Here is a 26,685-nt window from a genome sequence, read left to right as displayed (position 1 = left end):
CAGCAGCACGCAGCGACTGCGATCGTCGGCAGCTCGCTGCTCGGCGGTCGGCGCTCGACGCTCGTCACGTGTAAAGTGCACACGACAAACGACTTTCAAACGATTGCTGGGCGCTTGTTACAAAAAGTTTATAATTTTGTATTAAACAAAAAAATTAATGTTTTATAGCGAGCATCAAAGAAAAGTTTATTTAACTGGATGGCATTTTGTGTTTTGGTGTCGCTATAAGGCCCCTTGTACATACATATTAGCAAGTATGTATGTATGTACATATATATAATTGTATTATTTCTTGTCTACGTGCGAGATAAAATAGTATTTACGTGCATGCAAACATAAATACATACTGTATATATGTATATACACGTATGTATGTACATACACAACAACAGCCCACTCGCTTACGGCTACGGAGCACGCTGCCGACATTCGATCTGCTGCTGCTGTTGTTGTTGTTGCTGTTGTGGCGCTGACGTCAGCACACGAGCGCCTATCAGAGTTTCTCTTTTGTGCTGCCGTTTCGTTCACTCGCACGCTTCGCTGCGATCGGTCAACGATCCCCGAAAAATGGTAAGGCGAACAAAGTTCATTGAACCACCAAAAAATGAAACAACCGAGACTGAGAAGCGCACGTTGAGCCGACTGTGGAATACACTGAGCCGACTCGAAAATAATAATATTAGTATGACATATTATTTGCTTAAGATAAAACCAAACAGAGACTGTCATGTAGGAATACTGGTTTGGGCCAGACATGAGTTTTAGCTAAATATTCCAAAAAAAAAAAGAGGTGCTCTTCAATATTCTGATTTTGGGAATATTCGATTTTTGTTGCTAAATACATACTATACATATGCTTTTAATGTGGATTATTTTAAAAGTTGTGTATTTGTAAAAACATTTTGTACATCTAGATTATATTTAAAACTTGTAGGTTATCCCACTAAAAGTACTTATTATAAAGTCAAATGCACATTATTTTTATTATGAAGAAATATGTACTTAGATGGGTAGGTAAAGAAATCGAAAAATAATTAAATATACGAAATAACGATTATTTGTATGCATTTATAAATCATCGAATATCGGACCTATGCATGTATTTGTATAAGTAGAATGCTTTTTCTATCATAACAAAGTTGTAAAATTGTTTGCCTTTGCATGTAGCATGTAGCATCAGAAGTTCAATATGCTTCCCGTTTTTTCCGATGAAAGGGTATCAACACTCAACCGCAGCAGTCACCAGTTTTGTTAAAAATTCGCTGCTTATTTTCTCTGCGCGCCTGTTACGAACAACAGGAATCTGATTTTTCTTTCAATCAATGTGCGATCGCATGGCTGGGTCATGGGCGGGTCCGTGGACATGACATGGTTGGCGGCCATTCAACTGCACAAGGGCGCATTGAACCTGGCGCGGGGTCATTGGTAGAGTCTTGGGTATCTGGGTCAAGTTGATGACAGGCCCACAACGAGCGAGATTCGAGCGTACGGAGCGTGACAGAGAGGCCGCCATGTGGCGTGGTGTGACAGTCACTTTCGTTTTTTATGTAGAAATCGATTGCTTTGCTTAAGTAACAGGAATGCAGACACACAAGCAAATACCGTTCGTTGAAAGCTTCAAATTTTTAACAACTTGAAGGGCAGTTGCATGTTGAATGTACGTTTTTATAACTATCCATGGACGTATGCCGGATTCAGGTAAAGGGGACAAAGCGATAAATGGATTTTACAGCTTACAATCAAATATTTTTGCACTAGAAAAGTTAAATCTAAATATTTGTGCGACTGTACTTGTTTATCTATTAAGTACATGTATGTACATGTTCATTTCCCTTATGGCTGTCGGGATGTTTATAATGACATTTGAAAATATTTATACCCCATACAGCAAGTAACTTAATTATAAGCCTCTGCCTTATTATTTTATACAGCAGCCATACAAATTATCGACATAGATAATCGACTCACTATACATATCTCACAACTGATTCACTCTTAGTACTAAAAACATTTCTGTTTTTATCGAAAATTTGATGGTTCTGAAACTATGTGTTATGTTTCGAAAATTTCAGAACAGAATTTTCTTTAAATTTCATTCAAAACAACGGTCTTTCCGATTATTCTTTCCAAACAATTGCAATCAACACAAGAGAGGACGTTTCTTAGCACTACATTGTTCTTAAATTATTAAAAGTACGCTACATTAGGAATATTTTATTATATTTGTTATTTTATTAATATTTGTTATTTCGAGTTCTTGAAATAATGTGAATTTCTTTAAATTAGGGGCAGTTGTATTTGGGGCGTATCATCATGCGTGCAGATTTATAGGAATAATAGTTGCCCCGCCAGCCCATCCAGTACATGCCCTTTCTGTCAAACTCTTTTGAATATTCATAGTTGCCATTTAGGTAGAGTCCGTTCAGATTGCTAAAAATACAAAATAGAGTAACACACACGATAAGGATTATTTGCATTTGCATACCCATTCGAACAATCGTCGTACCACCAGGCACCATTTTCACTCAATGCACAATTCTCGTAGCTATCATCGTTGTCCAGATCGTAGGTTGAAAACTTCATGTGCTTTGAATACCTCAGTGAGTCTCCAGCATTGCCCGAATAATTGCCCAACTTTTTTAAGGAGAAGAATTCGGCTTCGCTGCCAATCTGGAACTCATCATATAGCGCATATCGCCATTGCCCATCAAAGTCCTCCAGCTGCACATAAAGCTCATGTGGCTGCGAAACGGTCGTCGCATACAAATTGTCCAGGCCAATGAAGAACTCACTGTACGGACTTCCAAAACCTTTTTTGTACTCAGACCAGTTTCGGAAAAAGTTCAGATGACCGTCAATACGTTGATGGATCACCATCCAGCCGTCACATCCCGTATTGGGTGATATGGGGAGTGCAGGACTGATTTGAAAATATATACACACTAGTGCACAAACGATCCAAAGAGTTCTCATGGTAAGCTAATAGTTAGTACTGTTGATTTGATACGACCAATATTAGGGTTTTTATAGCCACTCTTATCAAGTTTTTTAAAGTGTCCAGTTTACAAAAAAAAAAAAAAAAACCCACCGAGAGTAAGATGTTCTGACGATAGAGTTCTAAGAAACTGTGCTGGTGAAATTAATTTAAAGTTGTTCTTTTTGGTTAACTTTGATTTACTATTTCCCGCACCCATACATAACGCTAATATGGGTAGCTCAATTGATAAAATCAAAGGTTTGTGCAAAGTGAAAAATATAACTGGCAGAAGGTGGCGTGACAGACCCCACATGAACACTTGAATATCAGAGACGTTAAGAGCTAGATACACCAAATTTGCTTACTTACAATCAAATAAGTATATTTAAACTATGTACTTACATATACGTGGTAAAATTTATATATACAACCAATTCTGCTTTTACACGGTTTTCATCTAAAATGGTTTGAGTTTTAAAAGTTTTATACTTGATTTGATTTGATTATTTATTCCATTTAGCACGATTCATTTTGCATATGTTCAATATCTTCTTTTAAAAGGTTTTTTTACACGACATTTTTAGTAATCACAGAATTAAAAACAGAATTAGGTGTATATGTACATAGTATAGGGGTATTTACATAGTTTGAGAGCGTAACATATATTCATTCCACTTCCTATGGTTTCAAATAACATTTGAAACTAATTATTTTTATACCTTTTGTCCGAAGAGTACAGAGATCGTACACCAAAAGCAAGCACTCATACAATTTTTCAACATCAAAAAGTCGAAAAATCTCTCTTAGTGCTAAGAACAATTATTTTTTCATCGATATTATAAACAAATTTGTTTTTTCTGGGACTTTTCGTTTTACCCTTCTTTTTTCTCATCCTTTTCGCGCTTTATAATTATATATATGTTTCCACAATTGCTAAAATGCATTTTCTTTATATTTAATTCATCGCAACGGTTTCGTTTTTCCCTTTTCTCGGAATTTTTTAAATTTTATCCCTATGTCAAGTTTCAACTTGATAGGCCAATTTTGAAAAAAGTTATAGTCATAAGTGTAAAAGCAGAATCTCTGCCAAATCTCTGTCCGTAGCTGCTGTTTTTGTTGTTGTTGTTGCTGTGGCTTAACTCTCTACTACATATGTACAATTCCGTTGTAAATGTGCAGACATACATATACCCTTTAAAACAATGTATAATCAATCAACAACAATGTGTTTTATTAAAATTTCGTTTGTTTTTTCTTCCAATATTGTTTATTTTTTTTAATTTTTTCATTTTTCCCGCATAGTTTTAAAGCCAATATTAAATCATTCATATTTTATTTTTTATCAATGTAAAACTTTATTGTACTGCTGGTATTTACAATAACTTACATTAAACTTATAGAAAAATACAAATACAGCTAAACTAGGAGTTTCGTTTTATTTAATTATTTATACTTTACTTTATTTATACTTGTATATAAATCTTTATATCATTCATAAGATGAATAGCACGTGTGTTCTTTGTTGTTGTCTAGAAAAGTGATAAGGACGGGCCTTTTTCGAAATCTATTTCCGTTTTTAAATTTAAAGAAATATCAAGCACTCTCGACCTTTAATCGATGAGAACATATGTATCAGAGAACACATATATCAAGAGTCTTATCACAAATCACAAATCTACGCATAGCCCCTTTCGCAGGTGGTGCTTAGACAAAAATATTCGACTTTGAGACGCGATGTGGTAAAAAAATGTAGGAGCACTACAAGTATGTCCAGTTAAAATTTGCTCAAACTTCTTCATTGCATTATTAATACGCACACATGTTTATTTCTCATATACTTGTACATATTTATGAACTTTTTTAATTAAAATTGTTACCTCCACGTACATATGTATGTATGTATGTATGTATGTATGTACGAGTATAGTATAGTATAGTATAGTATACGAGACATACCAATGTTTGTATGTTTTTGTATTTATTGCGAATGCTTCGTTATTTTTTGTTTCGGTTTTTATTTTTGTTTTTGTACAGTTGAAGGTTTTCCAAGGTTTTCACGTTTTATTGTACATTATCAGCCAGTTGTGCGTTGCGTCGGCAACAATTTCAAGGTTCGCTTGAAACAAAAACAGCAACAAAAATAAGTATATGATATCAACTGTATGCGTCTTCTGTTGGCCTGGCCAAAATAGAACGAAAACGGTTTCTAAATCATTTCTGTACCTGGACGGCAGAGTCGTGGGGATTCGTTGCCTCAACGTGTTGCTCTTGGCCTCTTGCCGGCAACCAATTTTTTAGTATTCGGCAAAACAAATAGTTTCTGTTTACGCAAATTTTTGGTCTGCTAGACTCGCCGGCAACTGCGCGTGCTTAGTTTTTTCGTACTATTTTGAACCGGCGCACAGCTTCGAGGAGGCGTGTGAGGTGTGCCTGCGGTAGCATGAAATTTTTATGTTGATATGAAAACAACAGCAATGAACAATGCTACATTGCTACAATGCTATATCAACAGAAATACACTCGCATGCCGGGGCATGAGCAGGGGTAGGGGCGGGGGCCGAAGCCTCGTGCATACGTGAAACAACAATTAGCATTCAAGGTTAACCAGAAATAATCGTAAAACGAGCGACGCGCGACGCACGACGCGTTGACAACAGAGGCTCGCCATACAGCCAAGATACAGATACAGATACCGAGCAATTGTTTTACCTTCTGGCCATAGCTTCTCACTAACCAAAGCAGCAACAACCGGTTGATCGTGCACTAAGCATATCGAGCAAAAGCATAAACTTATTTAGTGAAGCGGCCAAGTAAATATTCAACTGGCTGACTGACAGAGCTCCAAAGTTTTATCCAAAATAACTTTTAGTTTTCTTATTTCTTTAAAATCCATTGTGGAAGCGACGTTCACGAATATGAGCGGAATTTGTTGTAAAATTTTTCACGATTCTACGTTCTATATGCTAAAGTGGTGTCCATAAGTGATAGTAGATGTAAAATATAAACTGTATCACAGTTAATTACTATATTATTACTATATTACTACATACATATATTACTATATTACTACATACATATATTACTATATTACTATATTACTACATATATTACTATATTACTTTATTAGAAAGTATTCATAATAGAGAACAAATTCTGCAATTCTTTCAATACTCTCTACCGAAAGGATGACTCATCGAAACGTGTGTTTCTCTCTTATTTTAAATATTAACTCTCCGAAAGTTGTTTATAAATATTTTCGCATGAGTAATGGCGCGACTCATGGTTCACATACCCATCTCATTAAAAGCTATGAAACGCATTTCTCAACGGGCATGGATATGTCGTCTAATGGACTCTACAATACATTACAAATATCTTAAAAAGTTTTCTCATTTTTAAAACATACTGCTTATATCCTGTACGCAAAGGGTAAAGGGGTATACTAGTTTTCTGTTTAAACATTGCAGAATTTAAACAAAGTTTGTGCTAAAAAGATCTATAGTTCGTTTAATTGATGTTGTGGGCTTGACGTCATATCTGTGTTTAATCAACTGGTCCACAGCCTGCAACACTATTAATATGTTAATGTTGTTTCTCATTTATATACATACATATGTACAAGTATACATAACTATATTCTCTATTTACACTGGAGAGCTGATACACATTAATATATTAAATGTAATTTTTATTTTTATTAACAGCAGTTTCACAAAAAAAGCAAAAACACGCATAAGAGTTTCTTCACTTTGTGGCTAAAGCTTAATCTACTCCCTAATTACTTACTTCCTCATATAATAATAGTTTTTTTTTGTTTTTAATGATATGTTGTTTTTTGTTTTCTGTTTCGCGTTCTTCCTGCTTTTCTTTGTATTCATGTTGAATGGCACCAAGAAGTTCAACGAACCCGGACCAACGCTCTTGCCAGCTAGAAATATGAGGAACAAGTTGTTCTCCAGACACTGCTGGGCCCCTGTGCCCTTGCCACAACATGATTTCCTAGCTACTATGTGCTGGCTGTTATGAGTTATGGCTTAAGTGTCTGGCCAGTCAGGCCCTCACAAAAGTCACTTTCGATTTTTAAATGTACTAGGAAGTTTTTATAATTTCGAACAGGCGTACAGCGATCCGCAGCAAAGGGCCCCACTCAAAAGAGCTCCAACATACACACTTCATATACATATATTTATGTACATAAGTATAAGTATAATTTTCAACCGACGCCACCGATCTTTCCAGGGCTACTGTTGTCTCTTTCATTCGCTTGTGTGTGTGTGTGTGTGTGTGTGTGTGTAACGATCTCGCATTTAACAGTTTCTCTGGGTTTTTTTGAACTTGCGCTGCCTTTCATGGTCGCAGCAAAGCTGTGACCTCGTTTTTATTTTTTGGTACAAATTTCTCTTTGCTGCGTCTGTTTACAAAATACATACAAACATATATCGTGCTGAGTACAGTGATACTTCTTATAATGCTGCTTCCGAAATAACAGCCAAAGATAATAAACAATTGATTCTTGACTCTTTCCAACGACTTTGCAAATCAAAAAACAAATCCATTTCAGTCTATCGAGAGTATTTACCTTTTTAGTACCAAAAAGTTAATACGAAGTATTTTTTTTTTTAACGGCTATCCGCTTGGGCTTTACATCCTGCATTTGGAATAAACTGCCCTCCTTCGAATGGTAATAGGCGAAGGCGACGGCCCAGTAGGAATGTAATTAAGCTTTCTGATCTAATAAGTATAGCGAGTATAGTTCAAAATCTATGTTTTCCAAACTTCGCTTCCATTTCATACGACAATGTGATGCATTTAAATGGGCGATTTGTATAGTTAGTACAATAGTATGTTATTATTTCCTTAAATTATAATTAAATTCATTACATAAATTTGTTTGTCACCATTCTCGATTTGTTGAAAAATGAATTTGCATTTGACCAAAATTGCCATTGAAGTGAACTTAACGACTCCTTCGACAAGAGACTAACTTTTTAAAGAACAATGATATTATGAATCAATGAAGATTAAGGTTTTTTAATTATACATACGACGATGATTGTTAAATCGCATAACAAATGTGGCATCAAGGCAAGGTAACGAGCATATCGAATGCTGGGGAGAAAGGAGCAGAAAGGTGGCTCAAAACTCTACTAAAAATTTTTATTTAAGCTTAATTTAGAAATAATTAAGCTTCCAGCATAATTAGGTTTCTAGCTTGATCTTGAAACAGGGGGCGGTAGAAAGCAGACTTAAAGGCTATCATATTAAACCTTTAATTTATAAATAAATTGACCAAAATAGACGTGTAGTAAGCAGCAGCACTTAACATACATATGAAGTATAGTATTCCTATTTGACGACCTTTCTCTATCAAAATGTTGAACTTCAAATCTATAGTATACACGTATTATGTATGTAACATTTTATGGATGTATATTTAAATTTCCATTTATTCACATTTCTTAAAAAACATTATGAATTAACAAGTGAGGTAAGGATATCTTAATGTTAAGAGTACAGACAGCTTAGCCTTTATACTAAATTGTACAAAATTGAGAAATGAAAATGGTTAACAACAATCGACAGTGTAAAGCGGGAAAACTTAAACAAAAAAAGTTTATAGTTTAACAATATTAACAATTTCTCCTTTTACACTGCGGGCTTAATATCTATTTTTATTCGTGTTGGATAGCATGCGCAAATGCAGCTTTTAGTTTGTATTTAAAATGTTTAACCTCCATACAAATTAAACCTATAATCGTTAATCTCGTGTCTGCCATAACTAGCTTTTGTCTGGAGTTGGGAAATCGAGTGTAAGCGCCATTGTCATAATTAAAACGCAATAACGCGTCAGTTTTAAGCCCAGAAGCGACATTCGCTTTTACTTACGAGGTATAAGTACCTTGCTCCCATGTAGCTTAACTTAGCTACATACTTATGTACATATATATCTCATCGCTGTCTCTCTCTCTCTCTCTGTCTCTCTCTTTTTCTCATTGTCTTTCTCTGCCCCCGAACACGCCTTCTTTACAGAGCTCGCTGTGGCTTTGCGAAATGTCAACGTGCGCATTCCATCGGCTGTGAAACGTGGCGATAATGCGCTCTTAATCTGCAATTATGACATCGAGAACGATACGCTCTATGCGGTGAAGTGGTATCGGGGACGCCGGGAGTTCTACAGGTATACGCCCAAGGAGAATCCGGCCTGGAAAATATTTACGAAAACCAATGAAATCGACGTCGAGGTGAGTGCTCGCATAATGTTCATGAATATTGTTTAATGTTGCTATGATGAGGCGCATGTTGTTTTTGTTGCTGTTGCTGTTGTTGTTGTTGTTGTTGTTGGTGGCATTAACGGCAGTAACAGCAACAACAATTACCGCAAACACAAGTGTAAACCACTCGTCGCATATCATACGAGTATGCGAGTGCGTGTGTGTTGGTGTTGGGGTTGTGGGTGTGGGTGTGCGTGTTTGTATCAATGTTTATTTTATGCATGTTAAAAAGTTTTAATTAACAATTTTGACTTTTCACTTGGGCCGCCTACTGCTGCTGTTGCTGCTGTTGCTGCTGCTGCTGCTTTCACTGCACTTCCAGTGGCTGTCGCGCATTCGATGTTGACTTTTGCTGACATTATGCATAAATAAAAAATAAAAAACGACACACTTCGTTTCAGCTGCAATGCAAAATTTGTTTAACTTTTTGCCTGGCAGGCCGCAGTTTAATTTTCTCAATTTTACTTGACATTCACGCAATCATGCATTGATAATGCACACAAATACGAGAGTGTAAGCACATACGAACATGTATGTACATAGTATACTTATATACAAGCAGCATGTTTGTATACAGTCATACACGATATATTGTATGCCTACATATGGGTCTTATGTACATAAGTGTCTGTTAAGCGCTATATCGTATATGCGCGCTGAAAATTAATGCCGCGTAATTATTAAGAACAATGCGTTTGATGATGGACATTGTTAATGTTAATGGATTGCGGTGCAAGTTCGCGCTCGCTGAGCAACACTGAACCGAAAACCAGAAACATTTCAAAAAGTTCGAAATGCAAAACAAATATTAATGCAATTACCTTTGCTGCAACAGCAACAATTAAAGCCGAGTGCGAAGTCAAATTTAAAATGAAGGTAGAAAAGTCAGCTTTCTTTACATTCACATTCTTTAAATTACTCACATCTTAAAAAAAAGGCTTATTAATTAAATGTTCATTTATTCAGCCAAACCAATAGAGTGAAAGATCTAAGACATAGTCTTCTACTCAGAGTAACAGAAATGCATAGGCCTTTCAAAAAATATGGGCTTCTCAATTAAATATTCAATTATGAGGGACATAAAACAATGACATACGCTTTTTTTGAAGTAAAGGACTGAGTCTAAGACTGATTTTTTAATAATGTGCGTGAATAGTGATCTTAACTTGTAAAATAAAGAAATAGAAATGCAGACTTAAAATTGTAAAATAGCTAGTAAATGTCAAAATAATGTTATTCAGATCTTTCAAAAAATATGGGCCTTTAAATTAAATGTTTATTTATCCATCCAGAGAGGGGACCTAGGACAAGGACATACGCTTCTTTTGTAATGAAGGACCTAGTTTAATACAGATTTTGAAAGAATGTGTCCGAATTGCGATCTTAACTGGTAAAATAAAGAAATAGAAATGCAGGCTTAAAATCTTAAAATAGCTAGTAAATGTCAACATTATACAACTATTATTCACATCTTTCAAAAATAATCGGCTATTTAATTAAATGTTCATTTATTCATCCAAACTAATAGAGTGAGAGATCTAGAGAAGGACTTAATGTAATATTGATATTTAAAGAATGTGTGTGAATTGCGATCTGAATTTGTAAAATAAAGAAAACAGCTAGTAAATGTGGAAACTATATTATTCAGATCTCTCAAAAATTATCGTCTTTTTAATTAAATGTTCATTTATTCATTCAAGTCGATAGAGTAAGGGAGCTAAGATAATGAAGGACTTAGTTGAATACAGATTTTTAACGAATGTTTGCGAATGGCGATCTAAGCTTGTATAATAAAGAAGTAGAAAAGCAGACTTAAAAGCTCAAAACTGCAGCTAAATGCCAAAGTATGTACGTATTGTTAAACAAACACAATTTGTAACTACCAGCATCTTATAATGAATTGAAAAACGAGCACACAAGGCACAATACTATATATTTAATTCTGCTGTTTGAATATATTAGTCATTTACCAAAAAATAGCTCAACTGCTACATCTTTAATGCATGAATTTTGAATGTTTTAATGACAAAGAAGTAGAAAGTCAAGCCTTCAAGGAGAGTCAACTTTTGTTTGCAGCTCGAAATCAAGCTTTTGGGTTCAAATCAAAAATTTCTTTTCGTTGCTATCGTGCTGGCATAAGCACAGCAATTGATATGATGCAGGGAGATAATGTGTTTCTAGGCAGTCCTGTGCTTCAAATTAAAATTGTTCAGTTCTTTAACCGGAAGAGTTATGTATAGTTAATGCCACAGCTAGAAATGTGTGTCATGCTCTAAAACTATGGTGTTTCAATTGAAGCTGCTTGCAAATAAGTGGTGTATACTTTTAGGCTGCACTTAATACTAACACGAAATGTGCTTACGTTTTTGGCATTCACTTGCAGACCACTAAATCGAATGCCAGCCACGTGCTGCTGCGAAACGTTCCCACCTCAATATCTGGTAAATTCGCCTGTGAAGTGTCCGCTGACGCCCCCACATTTGACACATCGATTGTGGCTGCCGATATGGAAGTTGTGGGTGAGTAACGAATGCCGCCGCCGACGCCGCCGTGGCATGCAAATAGTGACTGACATCGCATTTCATTCGAATAGAGCTGCCCACTCAACGTCCAATCATAACGGGCATTCATTCGCGTTATCGCCTCGGCGATGTTATTAATGGCAACTGCTCATCGGACTATTCAAAACCGGCCGCCAATCTAACCTGGTGGATCAATGACATACAGGTAAGGGTATGTCAATATGGAATAATTCCGAAACTCACCTGGCTGAAGTTTTTAAGAGATTGTATTCCTTTTTACTATAATTTGTTGATCACTTTATCCATATATAATTGCTTAATAATAATTTTGTTGCAGTTCTTTTAGAAACCGTTTTCAAGTATATGTTTATATTTCATTTGTTGTCAGGTACCTCCAAACTTTTTGCGCGTCTATGACATACAACGCCACGTTGCTGAACACCTCGAGTCGTCTGTCTTGGAACTGAACTTTGTTGTAACTCTGCACCATTTCATCAAGGGGCGTTTAAAGGTAAATATATGCTGATTCGCCACCCAGATGCATTTGGAAGCCTTAACTTCATTGCATTGCAGCTGAAATGTTCTGCACGCATACACGATATTTATGCGCAGGAGAGCGAGAAGCTAATTGAAGAGGATCGTCCACGCATTCTGGCTTCGGGTCGCTCGCCCGATATGAATATGTATCCATTCGATCAGCCTGGGGATGCTGATGAGCATAACGAGCTCTTCTTGACGCATAAAAGTGAGTATTAAAAAGGCCTAATGATTATTTAATTGTTGACATTAATGAGCTGGAAAAAATTTCAAAATTAATGAATCTGCAGATATATTTTTAGATTAGTGCTAAAGAGACAAATATTTCAGAAAATCTCCTCCCAGTGAGTTTTTACATACAAGTATAGAAGGCTTTAATCGCATTTAGGCCAATGCTAAACGGGCAGCTCGTAACGATGGCAAAATGCTGATTCAATGCGGTACTCCAATGTGCCTCTGCTTCGAACAAAGTGTGTTATTTTCTTGTCTTTTTCTAATGACACCTTTGCTGGAGCGCCCTGCTAAATGGGGAATGTTGTTGAGGCCGTACAATCGACACCATTACAATGATAAATTAAAGAGCATTGAATTAAGCTTAGGGAAACAAACTGATTGCTGTGATTCGTCTTTGCCAAATTCAAGTCATTGCTCGTTTGCTTATTTGGATGAGTTTGTTTCAGGCAGACAGGGCCGAGAGATAAACTATTCCATTAAAGTATAGGAAAAGGGACCTGGCCAGTTTATTTGCGGGATTTCTTCTTGTAATTCATGCGGTTCATATGAAAATAAAATAAATGAAAATCATCATTAAATTGTGTCTAAAAATAATTGTAATTCAAAATAATTTAAAGAAGATGATTTTTAAATTACAATTCAAGTAATTATTTTTGAAATATGATAATGACTTCAATTATTCGGAAAGCGTTGTTTAATTAGGAAGCAAGAAATTGTTTTAGAATTTAAATTGGAGTGATTGGTTATTCTCTGTATGAGAAAAATTTGATTGAATAGTCTAATAATTATATAGAAAATATATTTCATCCGAAAACATAAAGAAATCTCGTTATTAGGCAATCAGAAGGACCCACTGTGCGCTAATACTGATAAGAACAAAGATTATTAGCTGCCCAGCCAAACTGCACATGGGTTGGGCAACGATTTATTAATGCTGTGAGCGCCAGGTTACAAGCAATTAATTCAAAGATTAATTTGACCAGCGGGGGCTCTCTGAGTAAACCCAACACCTTCTCAGCCCCACACTCACTTTCTCACATATGCTTTCTCTCTATTGTACTCGCGCCACTGCAGACGCTGATTCCTCGGCCCCCAGCATACTGTCGATAGCGAAGTTGAATTCGATATTGGCCCTACATCTGTGCACCTTTCTTATTGTGCTAAGGTTAATGGGACCGGATGGCCGGGTAAATGCTTCACAGCGCCATTGTGTGAGAACTAAGCGTCTTAAGGGTGTGCACAGCAAAGAGCTGAGGAGTCTGTGGCCGAGCACCCCACGAAGTAACTGCTTCTGTAAGGATTATGATGAAGGACAATCTGTGAGTGTACGGTGATGAGCTGATTGGGACGGGACGCGAGATTCAGACTTCATTGGCAATGGAAAGAGATGAGCTCATTATAATAATTATTACAGCAACTATAAAGGCATATACAAGCATATATACATACTATATATATAGTGAAAATCAATTAGGAAATTGTCATAATGAATGTTTGTTAAGTGTCATAGACAGCCATCTCCCTTGCCCGTACGTATATGGCTTTGTGAAATAGGCATGCCGACACATGAGCACCAAATACATATATGTATATACATACATATACAAGTATATATGGTACTTTGATGATATACCAACGAACGAATATGGAGTCTTTCTTGTTTCGTCTATTTTTTGGTAAGCCACTGTATTCATTGAGCCGACTAATAATGAAGTGTTCAGTTTCTTAATAGTGTTGAGAGAAAAGATAATGTTATCAGAAACAATATTTAACAATAGTTATAAAATTAGTTGAATTCCAGGCAGATAATTGTGGAGCCAAAAAGGTCAGAGTACCTCATGCATTCCAAATATTTCCATGTATATACAAAGTTATACATTTATGTGGATCATTTTGCTTATAGCTCTATATCTCTCGCTTACTCAATATTATGATAATATTCCAAAAAAAAAAAATATATATATATGCTAGTTTACAAAGGCACATGTTTTTAACATTCAAATCAATTGCTAAGTTTTAAGTTTCTAAACGAGAACTCACAAAGAAGCCTTAAAACTTTAGGAACATCTACAAAACAGGGTCTGCATACAAATCAGAGCAATCTATTTACGCATAGATTCTAATATCCAAAACAAAAAGTTCAAAAAAATATACACATATATTCACAAATTGGAATGTCATGTTGGGAAAAGTGTGTTTTATCTGCACATTACTATTTCACAAAGCTATATACATATATACTAGTATCACAAAGTACATACCTACCTAATTGTATGCTAAGAACTGTAAAGACGAAATTACTTGACCGTAACCGTAACTGTAATTGCATCTGAATCTGTATCTGTATCTATGTATTAGCAGCAACATAACATATTTGTAACTACATAAGTCGAATGTAAATAAACATTAAGCATCTACTAAACGTAAGCTAAGCATCACTCGTACATACATATACTATACATTTATATATAAATTGAAATTGGCGTACGATTCAGAACCTTTTTAAGTCCCTGTTACTCTTTGAGTGTAAAACTTTTCTGTTTCAATTTCAGTTCTCAACTCTCACATTTTTAATGGAAAGTGTCTGTAATTTGTGCAAGCCAAATAAAAGTTGTTTTATTTGAACCGAAAACTGATCTTTGTTCTTTTATATAACGGAAATAGTGATATATATAAGTTTAAAGAGTGTATGAGTAGGCATTTAAAGGTATTTGTTTTTTATTTGAAATACTGCAACTGTTATACAAATTGAATATTGAATTGAACAGAATAGAGAGTTTGCAGAACAAAATTATAATATAATATATTTTGAAGGTTAATTATCCTCCAGCAGGGTGTGGTAAGCCATCCGGAATTACAGCCGCTGCAAATGTCCTTCAAGATGATTTGCACCTCAAAATCAAACTAGAATATAATGGCGGAGGACTTCATGGTCTATAGGAACCATCCACCCGGCGTGACGGACCCCAGCGAACTGTGATCCTTAAATTGGAGATTTTGAAAATACTAAAAGCTTCTCTGGAATTTCTGTAACATTGGCGTTTGTATAAAACAGTTCATAATTTTAAAAAAACTCTATAAATATTTAAAAAAGCGGTTCAATTTTTGTTGAAGTAATTGTTCAATATAAACGATACTTGTAATAAAATATATTCTTATATTTACTTGTTTACATATTTCAAATTGTATATTACAGCCTGTCCTGCAAGCCATGCCCCGATTGACAGCCGTGTGTGGTCGCGGCTCCGGAGATAACTCAAAAGAGTATGATATTTCGTCGCCAAGGACGAATCCTGCGATTAGCCAACGGCAGAATCAATCATCCGAGCCGAAGTCGGCTTGATTAGAATGGTAAAACGAAGGAATTGCTTATATTATAATAAAAGTAAAATTAATTATAATAATAATAATAATAATAATAATAAAATGTATATGTATGTATTTATTTATATGTATATGTATTCATGATAATGGATGTCCTTTTGAAGTTCCGCCCGCACGCCAAATGAGAAAAGTGAAAATGGCAAACGAAAGTTTAAGCCTTCGTGGCTTAAACGAAAAAATTGATTATAAGTATTATAATAATAATAAAATGTATAATAATAATATATTGATGTCCTTTTTGTCCTTTTTTGTGTATATTTTATTTCCTATCTTTAATTTGTTCTATGTGTGTATTAAATTTACATTAATAATAATTGCCGATTTCTTAAATTTGTAAATAAAAGGAAAGAGAATGAATTTTTAATGAATTTGTTATTATTGCAGTTGGTTAGGGGGGGTGAAGAGGGTGGTTATACGAAGTACCCACATGGCCGACTCATAGGTAAACAAAATTCAGTTTGACCGATGGCCAAATTGGCCTGCGTTTGCTAACAGCCAAAATCTGAAGTACCAGGCGAACAGAAAGCAGCAGCAAGATGAATTCTTTTTTAAAGTTAAAAATTAAATTCGACCGCCTAGAAGATGCCACACTTTTCTTAATGTTAGCCGATCTTCGCACCTTTTAGCAGCTGGGACTCAAACCCGGTTGCCAAATAGGTTTGAGCCCCAGCTGCTAAATGGTTTGAAGCCTGGCTCACATTTATTTTACATTTTTTAAAGAATCGTCTTGCTGCTGCATTATGTTCGCCTAGTACGTAGCAAAGATGCCAGTTTGCAAACTAAGTTCTGGGCGGCTGCGACTTTCCTAAAATTTATAAAATCGCCTGCAAAAGCTAAAATCCAAAATCTGAAGTACCAGGCGAACATAAACCAGCAGCAAGATGATTTTTTTTTTAAATTCTAAATTAAATTCGGTCGCCTAAAAGATGATGCACTCTTCCTAATGTTAGCCAATCTTCACACCTTTTAGCAGCTGGGGCTCAAACCTATTTGGCAACCGGGTTTGAGCCCCAGCTGCTAAATGGTTTGAAGCCTGGCTCACATTTATTTTACATTTTTTAAAGAATCGTCTTGCTGCTGCATTATGTTCGCCTAGTACGTAGCAAAGATGCCAGTTTGCAAACTAAGTTCTGGGCGGCTGCGACTTTCCTAAAATTTATAAAATCGCCTGCAAAAGCTAAAATCCAAAATCTGAAGTACCAGGCAAACATAAACCAGCAGGAAGATGATTTTTTTTTATATTTAAAATTAAACTCGGACGCCTAAAAGATGCTACACTAGCCGATCTTAACACCTTTTAGCAACTGGGGCTCAAACCAATTCGGCCAATTTAACCAGGTTTCAAACCATTTTGCAGCCGGTCTTCAAACCAATTTTTAAATTAATAATTTAATTGTGCCCCTGTATGATATGCTACACTATTTTAACGGCAGCAGGTTTCAAACCGGGTTCCAAGCCAATTAATTATTAAATAAATAAATAAGTTGCAGCGGTACAACTAGATACAAATGCAAATAAAAAAGGACACTTTTTAGGACTTGCTGCTGATTTATGTTTGCCTGAAGTTGAAGGATTTCTAAAGGATTAGGTTCTGCTTCCTGCAGCAAATGAGAAACGTTGTTAGATTTTAAAAGGTGTTTTATTTTAAATTAATAAAACAGTATAAATTATTTTACCTATGGTAAGTGACAATTTTAAGGATAAAGGATAAACACAGCTCCTTTTACAAGAAGACGAACAGGAACACTAGCATGTTATTATAATAATATCAATAAATTTCTTATTTGTTTACAATTTAAAATAACAATTAATTTTGTAGTTACGTATTTTATAATAAAAGTAATAATTAATTTCTTATTACTTAAAACTTATTTAATTAAATAATTAATTAATTATTTATATACATCAATAAACTTCTTATTTGTATACAAACTAAAATAACAATTAATTAGACATTTACATATAACTTAAAACTTATTTAATTATTTATTTAATTAATAGAAATTTATTTTTGGAGCATCATTGCAAGACACTTAGTGTGTAGCTGATAAACAAGGATAAGAACAGCATAGCAGTTATCCTTGAGGTGCGCGCAGCTGCGTAAGTGCTCCTATCTCGTTCCCTTCTGAAACTGCGACCCATTCTCTATACCCTCTTCACTTACGATACGCCCAGTGGCTCTACGATCCCCATTGAAGATACAAAGGCCGTGCTCATCTCAACATACGCAGATGACAAGGACATCGTGGCCAGAAACAAGTGCTTATAGAAATGCACAGATTTAGAGCGGGAGTGCCTGCAGGGCTTCGAAATGCGGGCAAAGCGCTAGCACATTGGCATTAATCCAATAAATGCTTCAACGCGACGCATTGTGTATGAAACTATGTCCTTAGATTTGTATGCACTATAAGTATATAAAATTAATCAGTTAATTTCATAAGCTTATTTTTAAATAGAAGCTGTACAATTAATTAATAATAAAATGGTTCTTAAAAAAATACTATATTCCACTATTGCTTTTAATTTGTATAGCTCTAGGAGTTTTGTATTTAAGTGTACCCTGTATTACCCTGTATATTAGGTTTGTGCAAAGTATAGTATGTAACAAGCAGAAGGAAACACCTAAGACCCAATAAAGTATATTTATTCTTAAGCAGCATTATGCGTCTCATCATCGATCTAGACATGTCATTCCGTCTGCATCCATTATCCAAAGCTGAATTGGAAATCTTTGTTGTTCAATATTTCATTGATTTCGCTCTGATATTTAAAATGCATGGAAAATTATTAGCTGCCATTGTTCTAATCGAAGACTTCATTAATTTATTTTATTTTATTTATTTATTTATGTCAACAAACATTGACTGTCCACATAGGAGAAAAATATATATAAATTATAGAAGGCGTCTTTTAAGCTAGAAAAGTCTAAGAAGGAGAAATCTAATCAATTAACAATAATATCTAATTAATGTTTTGACAAACTGCCAAATATTGTCAGTGCTCTTTTATGTATCGAAAGGACTACTTGTTGATTTATTAAAAAAATAAGTAAATAAATAAGTAAATAAATTATTGGTATCTGTTACCACATACTTGTATAATCTGTATTGGAAGCTTGCAGAGTGGTCGTCAATTTGTAAAGTCTTTCAGAATTCTGACGGTGCGTTTAGTTTAGAATAAACAGCGAATATTTATTTGTATATTATTTTTATATACTTATATTGCAGCTTACGTTGGTAAAGCAAAATAAAAACACAGATAGATGCGCACACACAGACAGGCTCCGGCACTGACATTCCGATGTACTCGCACCCACACATTCGAGAATTACACGAAAAACAGCATAAATGTGAATGCTGCTGTCGGCAGGGCAACAAATAGCAAGCCCTTTTTTCTGTTCTGCCCTGTCCTGTCCTGCCCTGCCCTGCCGTGTCCTGTTCGGCCCATTCCAAACAAATCCCCTTTTCATATAAGGCAACATTTGCAGGGCTGCTGCAACGCTTTCCATTTCCATTGCATACTTTTTAGCGCGGCTCTGTTTGCAATTTCGCAGTTGAATGCATTTCTATGACTATCGCTGTCGCTGTGTGCGTGCGTGCTTGTGTGTGTGTGTGTGTGTGGAAGCATGTGGGAGTGTATGTGCACTTCTTGCTAAGCAGCTGCACCATGGGCGTGGCCATGCACTGTTGTAAATTTATGCCACAATTGTGTGGCAATGTGTGTGAGTGGCAAGAGGCAATTGCTTGAAAATGACTTTTGGCAAGCAGCGCGTGCAAAAAGCAACGACAGCAGACGCCCAGACTCCGGGACTCCTGGACTCCCGGACCCTCTGACTCCCGGACTCACGAGGTTGCCACCATGCCCGCCTAATGGACAATCGAAAACGCATTCAACTGGCAATTTGGCTTCACCCATTGGCGCCGACATCTCCACATCCTGCGCGTGCTCCTCCCTAGTATGTGGCAAATTGATTCCCCGACCCTCCCCGCATCAGGTGTCATCGTCATTAAGACGCAACTTGAACGCCTCTGCCTGAAAATATGTCAAAAACATGCAAATGTGCTGTTCTGCTGTTCTTCTGTCGCTATTTTTTTTTCTTTTGCTTTTGGTGTTTCCTCTGTTCTTCTCCTCTTTGTTTTTCTTGCTTTTTCCCCCTTTTTGAGTTGCATAAAAACATTTGTTAATTACTTTTCGCCGCACATTCTCAACTGTGTGCGTGTGCCTGCCAACGTAGCCGCAAAATTTTGTCTTGATTTTTTTTTTTGTTATTTAACATTTTTTGTGTTGCTGCCAAGTCAAGTGCACGAGTTGGGGCTCCATTTTTGGGGGCACATGGACGGCAGGCATTGTCAGGGCGTTGAAATTGAAATTAAGCAATTTAACTTTGACAATTACGATATAAAAACATCGGCGCTGAACATGAAAAGCAGACAAGCCAGCTCGATGGGTGACCGACCAAAAGCTCCTGCCGCTATTATTCCTCTTATTTCTCATTTATTCTGTTATGCTGTGCCCAAACGATTTTTGTTTTCCTTCTGAGTTCGTAATTGTCTACAACTTGCGTTAAGCGTCAGTTAAGTTATTGTGGTTTAATTCGTTACATGTTCACTATTTGTTGTTGAAAAAGGATGGAATGATGGAGTCGACAAATTAACAGAAAACAACTAAAATATTTGCTTAATGCATATATGTCTGTGCTCAGCTAAAAGCTGCTGTTTATTGTTTGCTTAGAGTCTGAACTGTACAAATAAGCGCGGATGCACACCTGATAAGGCGATAATCCAATTGAAAACATTCAACTACTATAAATGTCAAGAATGAGTTGAGGGAGAGTCGTTTTAAGTTCTTATAAATTTTGCTTGATTATTAAATAACTTCAAACTTAACACACTACAGAGATGCATGCAATTAAAGAACCCAACATTTACTATATTTATATTTTATATAGTTTAATTACTTGCCCATTAATCTTTACTCAATTGAGCATCTGTATATGTCCTTAATCCAAGCGGTTTAGTGCGAACGTATGTAACACCCAAAAAGGAATGTAATGTGCAATTCAAGTTATATGTTTCCTTGATCAAAATAAGCCGATATAGCCATGGCGTCCTGTCTGTACGATTGCTCCATAATCTGTAGAAAAGCAAGAGTTTCAGGAATTAAAATAGAATCACTATGCACTATGGGACCTAAAGAATTTATATATATTTGAGACGCAGGTATTGTATGTTTCTTAAATATAACAAATTGTTGTTTCATACTCTACGAATTACCGAACATTCGAAAAGAACTAAGAAAATAAAACTTGATATCCAGTATGATTATATCTATACACAAAACCATGTTTATCTATTTTGTATAAATATATATTTTTTTAGTTTATATATTTGTCATATCACTGAATTATAAACTTTTGAAAGGTGTATTGAAATGGGGCTCCTTTAGTACACGGCTGGTGCAACAAAGTAAAGGTAAATGGTTAGTGGGTTTAAAAAATTCTCGACATTAAGACTATACCAATTATTTTTTAATTTACTTAGACAAATGCTACCAAATATAATTCGGGATCTATGGGATCAACAGATATATGTAGAAGTATGTAACAACATATATATTAATATATACATCTATATAGCATGTATGCTACAATTTCCAATTGTTTTACTAACATAAGTTGAATCTAAGTTTGTATTTATTTATACAAATTTACATTCATTTAATTATTGTTATTTGTATACATGTGTAGAAAGTAGAAAGTTGGTGGGTCGCACGAATCTAACATTCTTGTTTGTAAAGTTCTATTTTCTTAAGTTTTAGTTAATTTTATTAATTTTTACAAATTTTTATTATTTAATTATTGTTATTTGTAACAGATTTGTAGAAACTTGGTACGACACAAGTATCCAACATTGTTTTTTTGTAAAGTATTATTATATTAAGAAATGTTTCTTTAAAATATTATTTATTTTTTTATTTATTTATTTTTACAAATTGACTTTTATTTAATTATTGTTTACACTTGTGTAGAAAATTTGTGGGACGCACGAATTCTACATTATTTTTTTAAGTTTTGCCATTGTTTGTTTTATTGGCGTTGAGATTTAAACATTTTAAGTCAATTGCGATGCCTTGAGTTCACTGTAAAATAAACACGTGCTTTGTGTGACGTCATGGCGTGTGTATATATTCATAAGAAGTGTGCGCTGCTTTGGAAAATGCTGTAAACACAATTGGAATTTTGCTTGTATATACTTGTATGTAGTACTCGTGTACACTACATACGTGTATTTATGTGCAAACCACCGGCAAAATGATCGAAAACAGAAGTATTTTAGAATTGTGGGCATATGCAAAAAATGCTCTACATACTTGTATGTAGACAAGATTAAGAATGAAGAATGAAGACATTGTTTAATCTTAAGGCATAAAACAATAATACTTTTAAAACTCAATTGAATCTTAAACAAATTTTGATAAACAATTTTTTTTTTAAATAACATAACGTTTTAAAATATTTTAGTCACAGATACTAGAAAACTTAATTTGAGTGAATTAGACACTTTCTAAAATTCTAAGAAGTCACAATAAAAGTAAATAGCAAAGAAACAACAAAGTATTATGCAAAAATTAATTTAAAATCAAATACACACATGTTGAACTATCTAAACCAATAGTCGTAGCGCACTCTGCATTCGGATTTGCGCAAGATAATGGCTGGTGAAGCTTTTCAAAAACTTTTTAAAAACTCTTCCAATTGTATACAAATTGTTTTCCATTTATAAATAGCAGCATTGAAAGCTGCCCGCGAATTCAGTGCGCATTTGTTAGCGGCAAAGAAACCAACTACTCGTATATTGCTTAAGACTTAGCTAATACGAAAAGTGGGCGTGGCAATGGAAATCAATTTTCACGGCATTGGATTAAGCTGTTTCCTGCTTCTGCTGCAGTTCCTCAATCGGATGGAAGGTAATTCAGGACTGAAGTATTTCAAAAATGCATTGTTAATATTATTGTTAATATTATAATCAATATTAATGCGATAAATCGTAGTAGCTTTTATTTATATCGAAAATCAATGGCAAATTAACAAACACTAATCGAAGAAGTTTAAAGATGTGCTTCTATATATTCATGCACAATCGACTGTGGTTTCAAATAAATACTATTAATTGATCTATTTGATTGATACAGCTGTTTTAGATTAGGATTTACCCATGTGTGTGCAGATATTAGTTTTGAAAATCAAATACTTCAGCGAATTGCTTTATATATAAAAGTATATAGAGCGCTGCTATATGGAGGATGCATGCATCAGTGTCTAATTTTTGTTTGGGCGCCAGAAATCATCCAAAACGGGTTCAATTGAGAACAATAATTGATAATAACTAGATATTCCAAATACAATTTCTAGCCGATGTATACAACAGCAGCATTTTAATCCTTCAACTTTAAGATGAAGTATTTTATTTGTATTTCAGCCACACATTTTAAAATCATCTGCAAAATATGAAATCAATATCGTCTATTGAGTTCATAAAAAAACTATCTAGTTGACATCACAAAGATTAAATGGATATTACGAGTATTTATATGCAAAGTTTTAAAGTAGTTTCTTGAATATTCTAGTTTTTGTAAGACTCTTCCTTCCCCCGCTGTTAACATGCAAGTTTTTGATCATCAACAGCTCGTCGTGGCTTGGGACCTGGGGAACAGGACTGGGGCTATGTGGAGGTACGCAAAGGCTCCCAGATGTTCTATTGGCTGCACTATACTACGGCCAATGTGAGTGCGTTTGCGGAGCGGCCGCTGGTGATCTGGCTGCAGGGCGGACCTGGGATTGCTTCGACGGGGACCGGTTGCTTTGAGCAGTTGGGCGCCATAGACATTGACGGGAAGAGTCGCGAGAGCAATTGGGTGCAGCATGTGAATGTGCTCTTCATTGACAGTCCTGTGGGCACAGGCTACAGTTATGTGGAGCCACATGGCCGCTATGTGGAGAATAATACGCAAATAGCTTTGGATCTGGTCACGTTTATGAAATCGTTTCTAATCCGCCACAAGAAGTTCGAGAGCGTACCATTGCACATATTCTCCGAGAGTTATGGTGGGAAAATGGCGCCCGAGTTCGCTCTGGAACTGCATTATGCGAAGGAGCGACACGAGCTCAGGTGCAATCTGCGCTCCGTGGTCGTTGGCAATCCCTGGACCTCGCCACTCGATACGACACTGGCCTATGCGCCCTATCTGCTGCAGCTGGGCATTGTGGATCAGGATGGTTATGCCAGCATAGCGGCTGTGGCAGCCGAGCTGGCTGCCTCCATCTATGCCGGCAAATGGCTGCATGCCATGGAACAAAGCTCAAAGATGCAGGAAGTCATTGCCACATATACTGGAGGCGTTTTCCTGTACAACACACAGCGGCCCGTGCGCCTCGACGACGACTATCGTTATGGCGAGGATCCTCAGTTGCGCGACTTTATGCTCAGCAATGTGACAGAGGCCCTGGGCTTGACGCATATGCCCGTTTGGATGGCTCAGAATGCCACGGTCTTCATCAAACTGGGCAGGGAAATACTGAAGCCAGCAGTCCACATAAGTAAGTTATGACTTAGAATTTAATTCGTTGCTCCTTGCAATTGCGAAGTGTGAAAATATAGCTCATGAATATTGCATTCTTAGACCATAAACTATTTTCAACTGTCTTTAAATAGATCAAAGAATTCTCTTTGTCGAAAACTTTCAACTAAAAGATTAGCTTAGAATGCAAAGATAAGTGATCTCAGCCAAGAACAAAGTTCTAGACAAATAATACAATTCCAATCTCCAATACGCAAGGCAGTATTTTGTGTGGAAAATATTGAAGCAATAGGAAAATTAAGCAAATTATGCATTATTTAAAAATGCTTTAAATAATGTGAAATTTCATTTCACAGTTCAAAGCAAAAGCCGCTCTATATCAGGCAAACACGTATGTAGACATAATCTGAACATAATGTCCAGCAAAGCGTATTTGAATTGAAGAGCTATGCAATAACCTTAACGTTCTAAATAAGATAGAATTATAGTTACATATATGATTAGTCGAGTCGAGTCGAAATCACGATTTCTTCGGTTTTCTGTCAATTCCCACACCTCTCACAGTTTTGGAGCTACTTTGCACCAAAACGATACGATTTTAAAAGGGGCTTTCTAAGGACAGCTTTTATGTTCATGAAAGAGAAAGGATTTTGGCTTCAAATTAGATATTGGAAAAGTTACTTGTAAGATGAAAGTGCTGACTAAATTGAGTAAAAAAGCAATTAAGTAAAAAAAATATGCACTCTAAAAAACTTTAGATAATCAATCAAGCAATCAAGTTCTAGTGAATTATCGTGGATGAAGAATGTGATTCCGGATAGGAATATATGAAACTTATTATATCTAACTCAACTGTTATTCTATTGCTTGCAGTCACAAAATTGCTCGACGAGACACAACTGCGTGTGGGCGTCTATTCGGGAATTTTGGACTTACTTTGCGCCACTCCCGGCACCGTGAACTGGATCAATCGCATGCAGTGGCGAAATAAGCACAAATATATGACAGCTCCTCGGCTGCCCTTTCGCATTAATGACGTGCTCGAGGGTTATCAGAAGGAGGGCGGCCGCTTCAGCATGTTCTGGGTCTATCGAGCAGGACATCTGGTGCAGCAGGACAACCCGGCAGCTATGGCCCATATTTTGCGCACAATTACCAACTTTGGCTGAGCTTTATCTGTTAACTGAGAGTTTTGAAAAACACACTTGACACTTAAATGCAGCTTTAAAAATATTCGCCAAAAAGTTGTGTTGGCTTGGGAATTAATTGAATATCGAATTCACTGAATTATTTGATTTTATAAATAATATCAGCAATTACAGTCATTATTTCTTGGTTTATTTTTACCAAATTCTTGGCACGCCATATAGATTATGGATTTTATTTTGTTCAGGAAGGCTAATTTCCATTGAATTTATGTTAGCAAACATATCCAAACATACATTATCGAAAGCTTATTCATGGTGTTTATCAATCGGAATAGTTATAGCATTTTTTAAGCGGAACTCTTGATAGAAACTTACTATGAAAAAACAGCATTCCGAGCAGAAACTAAAGTCCACAACTTCTTAAGTAAAACTAATTACAACATCAGAGTTTTTACAAAAGTCTTTTGCAAATTATTGGAATAGAAAATGGGGCACCAATTTATTATTTATTATTTTTTAACATAGCCCTGTTATTAGCTGTCATTCATTATTTTTTTCAAATTAAGACCCGCTTTATCTCTGGGCGGCAATGAATATAAAAATGTTACATGTAGTTGAAGCAATATTGTGGATGCATTTCAAATTAGCTTCAAATTCAAACTCTCATTAAAAACAACAGTACACTCATAGATAAATAGATGGTTCTACTTATATTTCTAAATATGAATATAATTTCATACATTTTGTTGCTTCAGGGCAAGAATTTCCTCCCTTTTTTGGCTTCATTTTATTTACTTCTTTTTCTTTTCTCTCGTATGAGAGAAAACTAATTTCCATTTTATTCTTGAACTAAGTCTTCCTTCACTTGCTTAATTTAAGTTCGGTATTATATTCTTTAGTCGAAAATAAGTGATTTATTTTCATTATATATTTTCCGTGCGCCTTTATCATCGTGAATTATTGATTATACTTGTATGAGGGTCAACCAGACAGCATTTTAAGCGATTTGCGTGCAGCGGCATTTTAAATATTTA

The 26,685-nt window shown here is 35.6% G+C and overlaps 2 protein-coding genes across 2 annotated transcripts in view; both read left to right on the top strand.

Annotated features, from left to right (window-relative positions):
• LOC115624494 overlaps positions 1–14,702 on the top strand; it is a 96,436-nt gene extending 81,734 nt beyond the window's left edge. Inside the window, exons 3-8 of the mRNA XM_030519197.1 lie at positions 9,008–9,219; positions 11,633–11,768; positions 11,843–11,976; positions 12,160–12,282; positions 12,345–12,516; positions 13,617–14,702. Of these exons, the coding sequence (XP_030375057.1) occupies positions 9,008–9,219; positions 11,633–11,768; positions 11,843–11,976; positions 12,160–12,282; positions 12,345–12,516; positions 13,617–13,876 (1,037 nt within the window). The 3' untranslated portion in view covers positions 13,877–14,702. The remainder of the gene's footprint in view (positions 1–9,007; positions 9,220–11,632; positions 11,769–11,842; positions 11,977–12,159; positions 12,283–12,344; positions 12,517–13,616) is intronic.
• Positions 14,703–22,764: 8,062 nt separating this feature from the next.
• Positions 22,765–25,755, top strand: LOC115624491 (retinoid-inducible serine carboxypeptidase-like). The gene is made up of 3 exons (XM_030519194.1): positions 22,765–22,892; positions 23,611–24,522; positions 25,377–25,755. The coding sequence occupies exons 1-3, from the start codon at positions 22,820–22,822 to the stop codon at positions 25,670–25,672; spliced, it is 1,281 nt and encodes a 426-aa protein (XP_030375054.1). The 5' UTR covers positions 22,765–22,819; the 3' UTR covers positions 25,673–25,755.
• Positions 25,756–26,685: the final 930 nt, after the last annotated feature.

This window comes from Scaptodrosophila lebanonensis, unplaced genomic scaffold, assembly GCF_003285725.1.
Source record: "Scaptodrosophila lebanonensis strain 11010-0011.00,11010-0021.00 unplaced genomic scaffold, SlebRS2 tig00000059-arrow-arrow-pilon, whole genome shotgun sequence".
In the NCBI taxonomy this organism is placed as follows: Eukaryota; Metazoa; Arthropoda; class Insecta; order Diptera; family Drosophilidae; genus Scaptodrosophila; species Scaptodrosophila lebanonensis.
Note: the sequence above shows the minus strand (reverse complement) of the source record. Positions and strands in the feature narration are given on the sequence as shown.